Source organism: Telopea speciosissima, chromosome 10, assembly GCF_018873765.1.
Source record: "Telopea speciosissima isolate NSW1024214 ecotype Mountain lineage chromosome 10, Tspe_v1, whole genome shotgun sequence".
Taxonomy (NCBI): domain Eukaryota; kingdom Viridiplantae; phylum Streptophyta; class Magnoliopsida; order Proteales; family Proteaceae; genus Telopea; species Telopea speciosissima.
The window spans coordinates 54,650,819-54,667,376 of record NC_057925.1 but is presented as its reverse complement, the minus strand read 5'-3'; the positions used below and the strand labels follow the sequence as shown (position 1 = coordinate 54,667,376).

The 16,558-nt window shown below is 39.3% G+C and overlaps 1 protein-coding gene across 8 annotated transcripts; it reads left to right on the top strand.

Moving 5' to 3' along the window:
- Positions 1-7,584: 7,584 nt before the first annotated feature.
- Positions 7,585-14,909, top strand: LOC122643157 (protein TIFY 4B-like). Of its 8 annotated transcripts, none has more exons than XM_043836806.1 (7): positions 7,585-7,804; positions 7,890-8,032; positions 8,300-8,433; positions 12,840-12,936; positions 13,023-13,192; positions 13,677-13,741; positions 14,545-14,909. In XM_043836806.1, exons 1-7 carry the CDS (start codon positions 7,687-7,689, stop codon positions 14,619-14,621), a joined length of 804 nt encoding a protein of 267 aa, XP_043692741.1. In that variant the 5' UTR covers positions 7,585-7,686; the 3' UTR covers positions 14,622-14,909. The 8 variants fall into 8 exon arrangements, with proteins under 8 accessions (XP_043692741.1, XP_043692737.1, XP_043692740.1 ...); XM_043836802.1 differs by having other exon boundaries at positions 8,300-8,439; positions 12,843-12,936; XM_043836805.1 differs by having other exon boundaries at positions 7,586-7,804; positions 8,300-8,439; positions 12,846-12,936.
- Positions 14,910-16,558: the final 1,649 nt, after the last annotated feature.

Genomic DNA, 16,558 nt, shown 5'->3' with positions numbered 1-16,558 from the left:
CTCCTCCCCATATGAAAAACACCTATCCAAACACCTATGCAACTATGCCCCCTTATTTTGAAGAGGAGAGAGACAGACACATGGGAGCGCTGACATAACACAAACTTCTAAACAAAAAACTACTTCCCTAATTTTGTATCCCAAAAAAAAGTTCTCTTTCGTTTGTAATCAAACTCTTTATTTATTTAGTCTAAGGTAAAATGGGTCATGAAAAAAATGAAAAATCTGTAATTCTTGGATTTATTTCAATGGAATGAGAAAGGATTCAATTTTATAGGGAAGTAGCACAAGTTTATGTCCAATTATAATAACGATATAAAATATATCAAAAAAATATTCCTATAATAATTTAATTCTGAGTATTTTACATTTAAAATTCAAACAAACATGTGTAAAGACAAATAAAAAGGAAACGTCGAAATGACACCTCTATATATAAGTGTATTTAAAACTTGACACCTTCGTTTAATTGTTTTTTCTTCTTCTCAAAAGTATTTAATGTAGTTTTTCAATGAAGGTAAATTACTCATTTCACATAAAAAATACATTAAATATTTTTTTAAATAATTTTCAAATCTATTGATGCCTTAGGGGTGTCAACAAGAAGAATCCCAATAATATATTGGGGTTGTGATGTAGGTAATCCATTCAGTGGAAGCTATCCAATCATATGTCACATTTAGTGCTAGGGACCGACCTTATAAGCTTTATGTGCCTAACACCACTTTATGTGCTTCAGAGAAATTATGTGTGAGAGGATATGGACACTCCAATCAAACTCAAGGTGAATATATATATAAAAAAACTGAAATGGTTCTCATGTTTGGTAGAATAAAGTGATGTTATAAATTAGAGGGTGAAGTGAGGGTTCTCTGAACCGACAGCATACCAAACTACACTCAAAGACATTGAACTTTTTTTTATTTTTTTTAGAATAAAGAAAGAATAAATAATTTTTTTCATATCTCAGGGTGTAAGAATGTAAGATACGTTGTTGGGTTAAAGCGACTTTTTTCTAAATTGGAAAGCCATTGAGGAAGTTTCTTTCTACTTCTTCTTCAAATAGTTACTAATCAAAATTTGAAAACTTACCTGTCAAAGTCGAGATAAGAAGCAAAATGGATCCGGATCCTCTCAAGTGTATCCAACAAGCATCAAACGGCTAGGTGCACTGGCACGCATTCCAACATACTACGCAACCATCAGATGCACACAAGAGTGGATCTGGTTCCCTACGTAGCAAATCCCACAAGGAGGAATAATTTAAGATATGAAACTCATTAGTGCGTTCCATACAATAGACCATATTATTGGTTTCTTTGTTTAAGCAATATATACTAATGTACCCTCTTTGGAGAATTTTTTTTTTATCTAATCTAGGTAGGGGTATGAAAATGAGATTGGACCAATTGAACCAATTGGATCGGATCTTAATAATCGATCAAACTCCTTATTAGTTCAGTATTAGTTTTGTTTTTATTTTTATTTTTTTGGTACAAAGTTTTGTTTTTATTTTAAGAGCTTATTAAAAGATCAAAACCAATAAGATCAATAAAACAATTTGGATAGAAATTATAAAAAAAAAATTTATAAAACCATTAGAATTTTTTATAGGTAGAGGGTTCTCTGAAAGACACTGTAGCCCTACACCAACACTGAGGGCTAATGGGAGCGCATGCACAAATACATCAATAGGAGTGATTATGTGGACCCCCCATAGAGGTAATATCATTTAATCTCTCCATCTTTTAGTACACTACCATTGTACAGATTCTTTCATACCTTCCTCATATAATAAATAATGGGATTCACACTGACATTTCACTATCCTATTCTGATAATGTGGGCCCATAGGGATACTGCCAATTAGGGATGTAAACGGATCGGATTTGGCTCGGATAGTGCTATATCCGCATCCGCATCCGATTAGCTTTTAGACGGATTCAGATAGTGCTAAATGGATACGGATCGGATATTTTATCCGTTTACATGTAAATATAGTTTTTCGGATAGTATCTGTATCTGTTTAGCTTTCGGACAGATTCAGATGGTGCTAAACAGATATGGATACGGATACGAAAATGGATTTTGACTATTCATTTACATCCCTACTGCCAATTTCTAGCTCCTCATTGCTTGTGGTGTTATATATATAGACCGGACCATTTGACACACTTAAATTTAGGAGTGTAGTGTTATAGAAACCTACATTGGACTAATTTGATTAAATGCTTACCCAAAAAAAATTAATAATAAGAACCTGTGGTCAAGAGTGGGGGATCATACAGAAACTTGAGGTTCCCAAGGGCAGCAGCAGGTGTGTTCTCGACTCGTGATGACAATTGGGTGGAATCTCGCAAGCAAGTAGTGGACTAGAAGATGTTGGCGGAGGGCTTTCGTAGCTCCAAACGCCTGCTTGATTCAAGGTTCAAGAGATGATTAAATCGGCAACAGAAAGAACAAATGCAGAAAGACAAGGTGCTTAATCCTTGTTCTATTTTAGTTTCGGCTGGGAGAGACTCTACACTTAGAGAAATGCAAGAGGTGATCTTGCAGCAGCATCGGGAGAAGAGATCTTTGGGATCCGTGAACACTACTCCTTTGGTTACTTTATGAATTGTTTATTCTGGAATATAAGGGGTGTGGAGAATAAACCTTCTTTACGACGGTTGAAGGCAATTGTTGTTTCTTCCAAGATAGCTATGGTGGCTGTTGCAGAACCTAAAATACCTTTCTCGAACTCTCCACGTATTATGAGGAATCTGGGCATGGACGATGTATGCTCTAATGGTGCGGAATATTGGGACAGAATTTGGGTTTTCTGGAAGGGAGACATTCAGGTTTCAATGCACAAGGGACACATGCAATATGTTTCTTTGGAATGCACTTTGAACGCTTCTTCGAAGTGTTTAGTCACTTTTGTTCATGCCTTGTGTACGGCAGCAGAGCGTCGTTTGCTTTGGTCGAGCTTGAGTGAGGATGCGGCAACCATTTCTTTGCCTTGGGTTATTGGAGGGGACTTTAATGCTATTTCTGACCCGTTGGAAAAGCGTGGGGGAAAGGCGGCCTATCCTATATCCTTGGATGATTTTGGGGAATTCATTAATGATGCGGCCTTGGTGGATGGGGGGTTTGAGGGAAGTATGTTTACTTGGTCTAATAATCAAGAGGGGAGGGGGAAGATTCTGGCTCGTCTGGATAGATTTTTGTTTAACGATCATTGGGCGAACCATTGCCATGAGTTGGATTATCCATCATAACAGAACTTTCTCTGATCATTCGCCCGTTCAGCTGGAGTGCTCTATCCAGAGGGTTTCTAGATTCTCCTCCTTCAAATTTCAGCAGATGTGGACCACTCACCTGAGTTTTTGAGTTGTGTTCGGCAGTCTTGGTCAGTGACTATGTTGGGTTCCCCTCTCTACATTCTTTTTGCAAAGTTGAAGGCCCTTCGTTCTCATCTGTGTAGCTGGAATAAATCTACTTTTGGCAAGATAGACCAAAACGTCCATGAAACAGAAGATACAGTGTCTCGCAAGGAGATTGAATGTGACCAAGCTCCTAAGGATGTTTCTAAGGAATTGGCATCCGCTAAAAAGGCTTTACATGAGGTTTTGTTGCAGGAAGAGATTTTTTGGACACAAAAGTCTCGGGTGAGGTGGTTGAAAGAGGGCGACAAAAACACCAAATTTTTCCATACGATGGTCAATATCCGTAGGCAACGCAAAGGGGTGGACAAAATAAAAAACCAGTCATGGAAGTTGGGTGACGGGCGAAGATGGGGTGGAAGATGAAGCCATCAATTTTTTTGCAGTAGCCTTTACTTCCCAGGATCCCCAAAGAGACAATGATTTACTGCAATACATTCCCCAACTAATCACTGATGAAGATAACGCCAACCTGCTGGCCATGCCTTTATTCGAGGAGGTAAAGAAGGCGATCTTTGAGCTATCCGTGGACAGTGCTCCTGGTCCGGATGGCTTCTCGAGCTATTTTTTTACTACTTGTTGGGAGATAGTTGGTAGAGAGGTGCGGGAAGCGGTCAAGGACTTTTTTTTCGGTGGTTTCTTCCCCAGGAGCTATACTTCGGCTCATTTGGTGCTTAGCCCCAAGAAGGACAACCCTGAGAGAATGTCTTATTTTTGCCCTATTAGTCTTTGCAATTTTTCTTACAAAATTATTGCTAAGGTCATTGCTTCTAGATTAGCGCCCATTCTCCCTTCAATTATTTCGGAGGAACACGGGGGCTTTGTCCAAGGCAGATGCATCCATGATAATATTGCTTTGGTTCAGGAGGTTATTAATGATATTGATAGGAAAGCCATAGGAAGGAATGTGGTTCTCAAATTGGACATGACTAAGGCCTACGATCGCCTGGAGTGGGACTTTCTGTACAAAGTTTTAGAGAAATTTGGTTTTGCCACCCCTTGGATTAATCTAATTAGAAAAACTGTGAAGAACTGTTGGTTTTCTATAATTATGAATAGAGGCCCTACAAGGTTTTTCAAATCGACCGGGGGGGTGAGACAAGGTGATCCTCTTTCGCCTTCTCTTTTTATCCTGGCGGAGGAAGTTTTAAGCAGGGGACTTAGATCTTTATTCCTGGAAGGGAGGGCGCGGTATTTTCATCTTCCTAGGAGTTGCCCAAGAATTTCTCACAGTCTGTTTGCAGATGACACCATTATTTTTGCAAGGGGTCTTAAAAATTCTCTAAAACAAATCATGGGATTTATCACCAGATATGAGGTTTCTTCAGGGCAGCTAGTAAATAAGCAAAAGAGCTACTTTATTGTTGGCAAAAGGATGGAGGACGGTAGAAATTACAGGCTTTTCTAGGAAAAGGCTTCCCTTAACTTACCTTGGAGCACCAATGTATTCGGGACGTTTCCAAATCCATTTTTTAGATTATTTTTTGGCCAAGATGCGCAAAAAGGTGGCAAGTTGGAAGGGTAAATTATTATCTTCTGGTGGGAGAATTACTCTTGTGAAGTACATCTTGAGCTCTATGCCAGTACACATTGTCTCTATTCTGAATCCTCCAAAGGTTGTTGTTAGGAAATTTAATGGTATCTGTGTAGACTTCTTGTGGGGCTATTCTGATTGGGGTAAGCGCCACCACTGGGTGGGGTGGCACAATATCACTTAACCTCTTGAAGAAGGGGGTCTTGGCATTCGCAGGTTGGAAGATATCAGTATGGCTTTGAGATTGAAGGGTCTTTGGAGAATCATGCATGAATGTTTCCTTTGGTGCTCTTTCTTCAAAGCTAAATTTCTTCAGAATCAGCATTTTGCTTTGGCTAGCCAAAGGAACATAGGAACCATTTCCTAGAGAAGAGCTTTACAGCATAAAGAATTGTTACTCGCTAACTCCAGGTGGCTCATTGGTTCGGGGAACATTAAATTTTGACTTGATAATTGGTCTGGATGGGGCTCACTTTTGGACCAGGTGAATGGGCGATCACCCTGGATTTGGAGACTTGAGTTGAAGATGTGCTACATATTGATGGTTCTTGGGATGACAATATTTTGATGCAAATTGATTCTCAGGCAGTCAGAGACAGTATCTTGAGCAATTTCTATTCCATCTCACACAAAGAAGATAAATTAGTGTAGTCTCCTTCTAGTGACGGTACCTTCACCACGAAATCTGCTTGGGATATAATCATAACTTCTTCAACTCCGAAACCTTTTGCAAAATGGCTATGGAATCGTGCTCTTCCCCTGAAAATTGGGTTTTTGTTTCCTGACAGATCATGTGTGGTGACATCCCAATCGATGAGTCGTTGAAAGGTTTGGGCATTCCCTTGGTTTCCAAATGTCTTTGTTGTGCTGTGCCTGCTTTTGAGTCAACTACGCATTACTTGGTGGAGGGGAGGACAGCTTCTAAGGTTTGGAATTACTTCTCCTTAGTTTTCAATGTGGAGATATTAATGTCCCAAGATGCCAGAGGACGTATGTTATTTTGGCAGGAACATGCCAAGGGGAAAGGCTTAAGTGGAAATATCATGGGGTTAATCTCGTATCTATTTTTTTGGGAATTGTATAAGGAAAGGAACAACAGAAAGCAAGGAGGGAGACCAAGACCTGTTAGTGTCATTGTGGAAGTGGTGAAAAATTGGGCGAAAGAAATCACTTGTGTTGCCTCTAAAAGATCAATTTCTTTTGAGGATAGAAATGTCCTCCAAGTGTTTAATATTGATCTTGCTCCTTTTCATTGCAAACCACCTTTAGCAGTTTTTTGGTGTCTCCCTTTCACGGCTGTTAAGTTCAATGTGGATGGAGCTTGTAGAGGTAACCTTGGAGTGGGGGGAGGGGGTGGGATTTTTAGGGATGGAAGATGAAAAGTATTGGCGGCTTTTGCTAACTTTTATGGGGAGTGCACCAACTCCATCGCGGAATTTAGAGCCTTAAAGGATGGTCTTAAGCTCTGTGCTGATATGAATCTTGAGGATTTCCATGTAAATTCAGATTCCTCTTTAGTGGTTCACTGTGTCTCTTTAAAGAGATGCAATATTTAGAAGGGATGGTACTGGTTCCATGACATTCTATCTTTGGTGCAAGCCCTTCGGCCGATGGTTTCTTACACTTTTCGAGAAGGTAACAGAGCGGTTTACTGGCTAGCTAATTATGCCTGCAACTCAACGTCTAACACGACTTTTCTTTATTGGCTCAACTTCCCCTCGAAGCTAAGGAAAATAGTTTGGGAGGAAGCAATAGGTTTACCTGTTATTTATAAGTAATTTTTGTTTTTGGGAGTGTTGGACGCAGATTTTCTTTGTCTACATTGTGTATTGGTTGAGAGAGTGACTAGTTCGTTTCTGTGGGTTGGGGTAAGGCGGGTTATGTCCGGAAAATTATCACCTCCAGTTTGCTGACCGGCCCAGTTCCCCAGTTCCTCTAATAGGGGGATGGTGGAGTCCACCCGGGCAAGGTGTTTGGGCATGGGTAGAGAGGTCATTTCAGCCCCCCTTTGTTAGAGGAACTGGGGAACTGGGCCGGTCAGCAAACTGGAGGTGATAAAGATCCGTTATCCCCCCCCCCCCCCCCCTTAACTCTTAATCTTTTATGATTTGACTATTTAATAAAATGTCAAGGGCCAACCCGGTCCCAGATAATATTCAAGTTATAAAAATAATAATAATAATAATTTGATTAAATGTTGCGCAGTTTAGTTTGATGGCATCGAAAGAACTCGGGGAGACAGTAGTGGGTCGCACAATACGGACGGGGAATCCTAGCCATGCGTCCATGTCTCCGAGAACGTGCGCGTGTACATTAGTGCTCCCATTCTGTGAGGTCGTAAATTTGTAAAAGATGGAAGGATATTATAGTAATTGAACAGAAGCCGAATGATATTTAACTTGGGGGGGAAAGCAGTTACGTGGCGTCGCGGGGTGCAACGGAAGATTAGATAAAACGTAAAAAGCCGCAATCTCTTAAGCATTGAAACGCCGCAGCCAAACCCCACCGCCCTCCTCCTCCTGCGTGTTCACCTTTTTTTTCTTTTTCTTTTTTGGATTATTACAGAGAAAATGAAAATTAGGAAGAACTGCAAGCAAGAGATAGAATCAATGGATCTCCTCTCTCTGCTCTGAGCTTGTGATTCCTCTCTTTCTCTCAGTCTCAGAGGAATATTAGACAAAGAGACAGAGATCTCCGGTCGACTTCTCCGGACGGGAATCTGAAGTCATGAGACCGGAAGAAACGAGTTACCAGTCGCCACTGGACAAACCCCTCGATCAGCTCACTGACGAAGACATTTCACAGCTCACTCGTGAGGATTGCCGTCGATACCTCAAGGAAAAAGGTTCATTCCTTTTCCCCATTTCTCTCTCTCTCTTTCTCTGAGAGTTTACCGGCACGTGTCCATTTTTCTCACCGTGACCGTACAGGAATGCGTCGTCCATCGTGGAACAAATCGCAAGCGATCCAGCAAGTTCTTTCCTTAAAATCGCTGCTTGAGACGAGGTCAGATTCCGGCGCCGGTACTCGCCAGAGTTTCGTTTCTTCCCGGACGGAAAACCCACAGCATCATGTGAGTACCTACCACCATAAACCACAAAACCACTGGCACTAACTTTCTTACTTACCGCATTTGCTTTCATCATAACAACACTTTGCTCTGATTCTCTGTCCACTTTATCGATGATTAGTTCCATTTGCCATAAAATAACCCAAATTATTAATTAAATAAATAGAGGTACAGTTGATCTCTAATTCGAATAAAAGAGTAGCAGTAGAGTTCCTTCTGGATTCTGCTTCTAATCGAAAGTAGCTAACGGGCGCCAAATTTCCATTTGTTCAGATCCCTCCTGTATCGGCTGCTGAAGAACCTGTATCGTATCGGCGAAAAGACCCTCCGAAACCCTCTTTTTCCGGCAATGTGTCGGCCCGTCTCCCCTCCGCCGACAACAACAAATCCATCCCTCCCACCCCTAACAGGTCATTTCTGTCGCTTTATTTGATTTCTATTTTATTATTACTTTATCATCTTATCTTATTTTATATTAATCTTCTGCTACTGTTTTTGGTTGTTTAAGAATCCACTTGCATCATGCTTTGACCAAAATGATCAAGAGCAACCTAGATTTTCCACTTCCTGCCTAGTGTAGAAAAAATGTCTCTACCATTTCTTACAGCTTCAGATCATCATTGAAGGTACTCTTAACAATTTCTAAAATTAGTACATCTATGTGGATGGTATAGAATTTCGAGAACCCATCAAAGAGATCATTATTAGATCGGAAGCTTACAAAGTGATTGCTGATATTCGATCTTTAACCTGCTGCCCGGGTTATATTCTTGATGTTTAGATCATAGTTTGATCTATGAGAGCTTCCAGGTAGTGGGACCAACAACTTGTGTGGATCAACTACATTTCCTTGTGTACGTCAAGATCTGTTTCCTTTGCAAGTGTCCTCAGGCACAAACACTTAACCGTCCAACCAAATCTAAGTCCAGTGAGAAACAAATGCTCGCTCAGTCAATAAAGGGAGAGTTAGTGGTGCTAGCGACATCCAATGGTGGAATTTTAAGCCATGATCCTTTATATTTGCCCTTTATTAGTGGAACTGTTGATCTACTGATTCAGTTTGGGTTATTGTTCGGAAATGGATTTCTTATTTCCTTACCCCTCTCGTTTAGACTCTACCCAAGTTAAATGTATGCATGGATGGTGCTAAATTTGCGGTAACTCCTGCTCTAAGCCAAATTATATCCCAACAAAGAATGGATAGTGCATCTTCAGGGTGTATTCTTACTATATAGAGAATGTTGTTCGACAAACCATGACTGTGTTGTCCTTTATTCATGTAAGAACTATCATACATTGTAGGATTCCTTATAAATGGATTACTATTGATGTAACGGTACATGTAATGGGTGCCTTTCAATCAGTATCACATTGCTTTCAAATGGTTTCAGATTTACAGAAAGCTTAGGTAGTGAAGCTTTCTTGACCTATATGGTTTTTGCATTTGTCAAGTTGTGAGCATAAAGATTCTTCAAGTGGTAAAATTTGCACAAGAAAAAATATCTAAAGTGGAAAATTCTTTTCTATCTAAATTGAATCTCATACAGGAAAAAAGGGGAAATGATGAATCAAACAAAGAATCTATATCCAAACGCCACCCCTCAGAAAAAAAAGCATCTAAGAGAGATGCTCATGGAAAAAGTTCCAGGTTTCAGTTGGTACCGACTGGTTTCGACATATTTCGACCATAATTCGGTAGTTTCGACCTGAATACCTATATAAGTGTCACTTATCCCCATCGAAACTTAAGGAAGCCTGGATGGAAACTAGGACAAGCATTTCTTTTTGCCAGAAACCAGGCCAGACACTTATTTATGCCTAATATCATTGAAGTAAATGTTTTTATATTGGCATTTCATTTACTTAGGATATTATTCATAAATAAGCAAATACTCCCTATTTGAATCCAATAAAAATAGTTTTAAAAAAATCAAATTCCAAAAGAATAAAAAGTCAACCCCCCAGTTCAAGAACAAAAACTGGATTTTAGGCGGTAGGTGAAATTTTCAGCTTTCTAATGTTGGGGTTTTTATCAAATCTAGAACTTCATAAATCTTAATATGGTAAAACATTGTTAAAAACCAAAAGTACGGTAAAATATTCATTTGTTTTGATGTCTAAAAAATTATTTTCATTTAGAGCAAGTTTAAACAGCATCTGCGCACGCCAAATTAAGTTTGACCAGAATATAACACCTTCAATATAAATCAGATTTAAGCAATCTTGGATTTGTTTGTGTAGCTTCCAAACAAATCCAAGATTGCTTAAATCTGATTTATATTGAAAGAGTTATGTTCTGGTCAAACCTTATTCAATACCATGTCCAAGAACAATATACAGTATCAAGGTAAGTATTATTTTTAGTGTTTCTATGTGAAACTAATGCATGGATGGGGTTTAAAATGTCAAAAATAGGCAGCACAACAAGAATCAGGGCCAAAAAAAATTTTGGGCATCGAAACCAAGGTTCAAGTTAGCCTGGAGAAAGTCCTAGGTTTCAACCGAGATGAACTCAGTTTCTGGCTAGTCAAAACCTGAGTTTTAGAACCTTGGAGATGCTCCAACCATGTAGTGTCCTGATATTCAGATATCCACACATCAAACATTGAATTTAGTAAATAACGTATAATGTTTGTCCCCTAGAGTTTTAATTTGGAACAAAACATGATGGTGAGTCAGGTTATCAAATCAGTAACTTGAAATTTTGGAGTAGCATATTTTTCTTGGCAATTCAGGAAACAGCCTCTCCACGAAGCAGGGGTGAGGCTGCGTACATTATGAACCTCCCCAGACCCCACAGCAGCAGGAGCATGCACTGGGTACGCCCTTTATATTTTTCTTGGCAATTTGAACTAGGCAAACTAACTTTTGGCAAGATGTCTGGTGAAATTGAGTAGAATGGAAATTTCAAATTTGGAGATCATTTTGCATGCAGGATTCTAGACAGGATATGGAAACAATTTAATATTTCTTGGACAATTTATTTTGGCTTTAAGTTCATGATTTGATGTTTCCGAGGTCCCAATTCTTGGTCTGTTTTGAGGCAAGGTTGTCCTTGCGTTACTTATGTATCCAAAGCTCTTTCTAGGAGAAAGTAAATAAGCTTATTTTCTGTGAGAGGTTGGAATCCTACATAGAACTTGTTATGGTTGATAAACCACATGAAATAAATCTGCTAAGCACACCACAGGCCTCATTGTTCTTTTAGATAGCCAGTTTTCTCTGCCCCAGCAGTGGTGTATATCCAAACACAGTTTGAGAGCGTAAAAATGTGGGTTCAAGTCTGAAAGCCGTCATTTTATGCAAAAAAGTACCCAATGTTAGGACCATCTCCAATCCACCTCTTGGGAACCTTTGAAAGAAGGACTTGAACCAGTTTAATGATTGTGCATCATTTGTTTCTAAAATTAAAAGAAATATCTTTGAAATTCATCATGTTCTAGGTTTCTATGCTTGAATTTGTGTCGTAAAGATACTAACCTTCACCAACCTAATTATGAAGGGAGTTTTATATTCATGTGCATATAATAGTTTGTTTCTGTTTTGTGTCACTAGAAAAAATTTCCTTGGTCTGTCTACAGAGTTCCTTCATAAACCGAAATTAAGCGTAACATATTAGGATTTTACAAGCTTGTCTTACTTTAGCTTTTGAATTTTATCCAAGTTTGTTTGGACTGCCTATTTTGAGTGAGATTCCATCCTAAAAAATTGAGACACACTTGGGCTCCATTTGTTTTGCGTAAAGTGCTCAGAAGTACGATAAGGTAAGGGAAACATTTTGCTTCCAATAATCTGTTACAATTTTGGGGCGTAAAATGGCGGACCCCACTGGAGAATACACCCCTAATGTTACTTTCTATCAAACAATCTCTATATGAAAATTTCGACAGTCTTTTTTTATTTACTTCCAGTTTACATAGAAACAAAGAGAGCTTAATTGAACTGGAAAAGTTTGGTTGATTTGATTGCTAATCTGAGATTTTATCTTCAAGAATAGTCAGATGGTTTTGATCCACCATTGTGCACTGTGCTGTTTATGTGGTAACGTTGAAGGTGCCAACGTGGTTTCTCTGAGGATGCTATGATTGTGGGTTCTCTGTTTCAGCAGAGAGGGGTGCAAACTGGGGGAGAGAACAGGAACCAGAGGGCTTCTTCCTGTTTTGTATTGCATAAAACATTCTGCTAAAGGTTGTTGTGAGGGGTTATCAAACATTCTGATAAGTAGACAGCGCTTGGGCCAGAAAGAAGGCTTATCAAAGGCTAACCCATTGAGGTGTTTTTTTTTTTGGTTGGGAAGGGGGGGGGGGGGGGAGTCCTGAGGATTTATCAGATACGTAATGGATAGCGCTTGGACCAAATATCTCTCTTATCAGAGCCCAACCCATGTACAGCTACCAAAATAATCATGGAATATGACCTTCAAGTTTGTTTTGATCATTTGCATCCATCCCGAAGACACTTAACGAGTCGTGTAGGATTTTACAATATACATGTTCCAGTATGATCAATCAAAACTGTCTCATGACTTATTTGGTAGCACATGGTCTGGACTTAGCTCCAATTCTCTGATCCTAATTTCTATATACTACCATATGTTTATTTGCATCTTGGTTCTTCCTTAACATGGTTCAGTACTTCATTTTATTGTATCAGCGCAATTTTACACCTGGGTAATCCAGATCAACAGATTCATGTACTTCTTGCATATTATGTGTATTCTTAGACTGTTGACATTACTTCCAATAAAGAGATAACAAACCTCTTCTTAAATTTTCTAGTAATTGAATTCACTAGCATTCCTCTAAAATGTCAGCAGAATCAGGAGCCTAGCGAACGAACCAGCGAGTCAGATGACTATTTTCTACCATGGAAAGGTGAATGTCTACGATGATATATCAACTACTAAGGTAATGCTGCTGCTCTTTTACATCAATACCCAGCGAAACGTGCATAGCATGTTAGGCTTCGAATGTGCCAATTGATCAATTTGCAGGCAAGAGCAATCATGCAACTTGCAGGCAGCCCCATCTACTTGCCTCAGGACACTCCATCTGGTGTAAATACAGCAATCCGGACCTTTCCTTGCCATTTACAGGCAGCATCTGACAAACCAGGATCCAGTTCTCCGGCATCAAGCTCTCCAAGTTTGCAAACAAGTATGTCTTCTGCAGGAACCCTATCTTGTCTTCTCTCCATAGTTTATTTGCACTGAATTAATTTATGACGACCAATTCAGTCGCTTACTGGATATCAGTGTAAAAATGATAATAATTACTTTGGGGGGTGAAGGTGGGATTTAACTCCATGCCTGGGAATGACAACCAGTGGAACATGCTGGTACCTTCATTGTTGAAATGAGCCCTGCCCATAGTGGTTGCTAATGTCAATACAGTTCAAACACAATGTAGTTGCAGGAGACACAATGTTAATACCCCAAGACCATATTAATCTGGTATTTACGAGTTTTTTCGGATGTCTTTAGTCCTAATAATCTGTTATTTCGATTCACCTCTACAGCAAGTTCAAACACAATGTAGTTGCAGGAGACACAATGTTAATACCCCAAGACCATATTAATCTGGTATTTACGAGTTTTTTCGGATGTCTTTAGTCCTAATAATCTGTTATTTCGATTCACCTCTACAGAAAAAGTCGCTGAACATACTATGCAGTACAGGGAAGAAGGGAACATGTCTCATGAAGTCGAACCTGGTAAGGTCTACTTTTAATCATCACTTATCCTAAAACTTACTCAAGTATGCAATGCTACCTTTCAGTAACATCACCATCTCAGATATGGATCCTCTCCAATGAGCATCCCGCCCAATTAGTGTCCAATGAGTCATCCGACAACCTTCAGGTGCCTCATTCGGCTCTCCACTCAGTGGAGAGGATCCCAAAAGAGACTGGTTGATGGAGGTATACAGTAAGTGTCACAGAATTAACATTTGTAAGGTAGCTTTTTAGTTTGAAGTCCTAACAGTAATTTCTGGAAGTTTTATAGAGCTTGACTAACTTAGCCTTACTATCTTCAAACACAGTTTCTAGGATGCCTATAATCTGAAGGAAATTAATTCAAATGCACCAATGCATATCAATTTGATTGGAAATCTTAACTTTAATTGCTATAGGAGCTCAAATTTATCAAAAGTCGGGAATGGAATGGAAGCGATTCTGACAGAGGAATTTGATGCTGAATGCACTGGTTCTTAATTTCTTTGTGTACAAATTTGGTCTAAATCAAATTATATTTTCTTTTTCCCAGAGGAAAATTTGATGGTTTAAGATTTGTTACATTAACATGGATAAAGAATTTTGTACGTTAATAATTCAAAAAGATATCGTATCATAGCCCCTGCACCAAGTATTAACAATATCACAAGTTGTTGAACTTCAGAGTACTGTGTTTACCTTTGTCAGACTGATGTTTAACGTAAGCCATAAGTTGGACTGTTTTTTTTTTTTTCTTTGATGCATTCACCTTATTGTATTGACGGTTTTTTTATTTGATGTAAAAGGTCCAGCAAGTAGAAAAGCATCATTGCAAAGATACCTTGAGAAGCGAAAAGACAGGTATGGTTTAAAGGGCTAATATGTTCTTTTGGAGGAGAAAAATAAAACCCAAGTCTTCTACTCAAACTAAATGCCCTTCAACAACCAATTTCTGTCTCTCTCTCGTGACTGTGTTAGAGGAAGATTTAAGAGCAACAGGTGAAGATTAAGCATCCTTACAGGCAGTCAACCCAACATGGCATGTATTCATCATCCCAACCTAGTCCACCTCACACTCCTAACTCATAATGTAGCTCAGTTGAGAACCAGGCCAAGGATGTTGATCTCAATGACAATGGTAAGCTATGTAACATTCCCTTCTTGGCAACTGGGCTTTTATCCTTGTGTGTTTTAGATGCCTAGAACTCTTGGGTACAAAGCTTATCTATTGGGAGCTAAGTGTTCCAGCTCTAAGTGACTGCGGGTGGTGAACTCACTGTATGATAGCTAACTTAAGATGGGTCGTGGTTAAAGACTAGAGAAGCAATGTCAGACCTCATGGTTTATTCTTTGGGGATCAGTATTAGTTTCGTGTTTTTTTTTGGGGGGGGGGGGGGGTGGGGATGAACTGCAGGAGTGATGAGTGATGTACTACTACTGGCATTTGACTCAATTGGATGTAAGTGATTGTTTTAGAGAATTTAAGAAGGGAAACTGCAAAATTTTTGGGTTGCTCTTAATGTTTGTTTCAAGGGTGTAGCAGCCCAAAGTTTGGCTTGGCATTTTGAGGTTGCAAGTTTGTGGTTGGGCAGGGGAAATTACCTGGGTCAGATCCTCTACTTAAAACATATGAGGGTGGGTGGGTCTTTTGAGGCCCAGAAATTCTAGATCTACTGTTGGTGGGTTAATAGATTGGAGCCTTGGGGGTGATGTTGGTTTGGGAGCTAGCAAAGACCACAACTACAACAACAAAAGCCACTTTTTTGTTGTACCTCCAACCAAACAACCAGAGAAATGAGATCTGATGCATACTTCACCTGAGATAGGACATAAGCCCTCCAACTGCCTTAAAGCATTATAGAATGAAGGATTCAGATCGTTTGGCATGCGTTATCAACCTTCTTTCAACTCTTGAAAAGCCATAGTGAGTAAGTTTGCCTTTGGGCACTAGAGCTTGTGGTGGGGAGTTACTTTCAGTACAGAGAACATCGACCTACCCCCACCCCCAATTTTCTGATGGCAGCTGAGTCTGACAATGATGAAGAGCCCCTGGATGTTCTTTAATTTGCATGTTTTAAGTTTAAGGTGTTTGAAAGAGTACAGTATCTTGAAGGTAATAAAACTGCATCCATAGTTCATAAGCAAAATGGCTCTATAGCTTGTAGCTTGAGACATGGCTTATGCAAGGCAACCGAATGGGTTGGACTATCCTAATCAAGGGGCCATGATCAATTACAGCTAAAAGGTGGGGAGGGAAGGCTAAGACAAGCCAACAGATCTAAAACTACTTAGGGGGAGGAGGATGGGGAAGAGAAATGGTGCCTTAATAACGGCACAAATGTGATATGATTGTAAGCTCGATAGACTATATAATGTAGTCTTTAAACATTGGAATATACATTAAAATACTCATCTTTTCATGATATTAGAGCCAAATCCGTTTGTTGTCCTACCTAAGATGTATATCCACGTGTATGCCGTCATGCTGACAGTCTGTCTTCTCAAACATAATATAAACCTCCTACTAATATGTCTCCTACCATCTCATTTGATGTTGTAAGAAATCTAAAATCTTTAATTAATTATGGAAAAATACTCCTCATTCATTCATGAAGAAAAATGTTCTATCGTTGAATAGGTGTTGCAACTTGAAAGCGTTGAGTCCTTTGGGTGAAACAAAAGTATTGGATTAGAAGCCCTTTATAGTTAATGGAGGGACTCACTACTCAGTACAGTAGTATAGGATAGAGTGTGGCTCTACAGCCAAGACAATTAATAAATTTTTTTATTTAAAAAGGGAGATATAAAGCTTTTCAC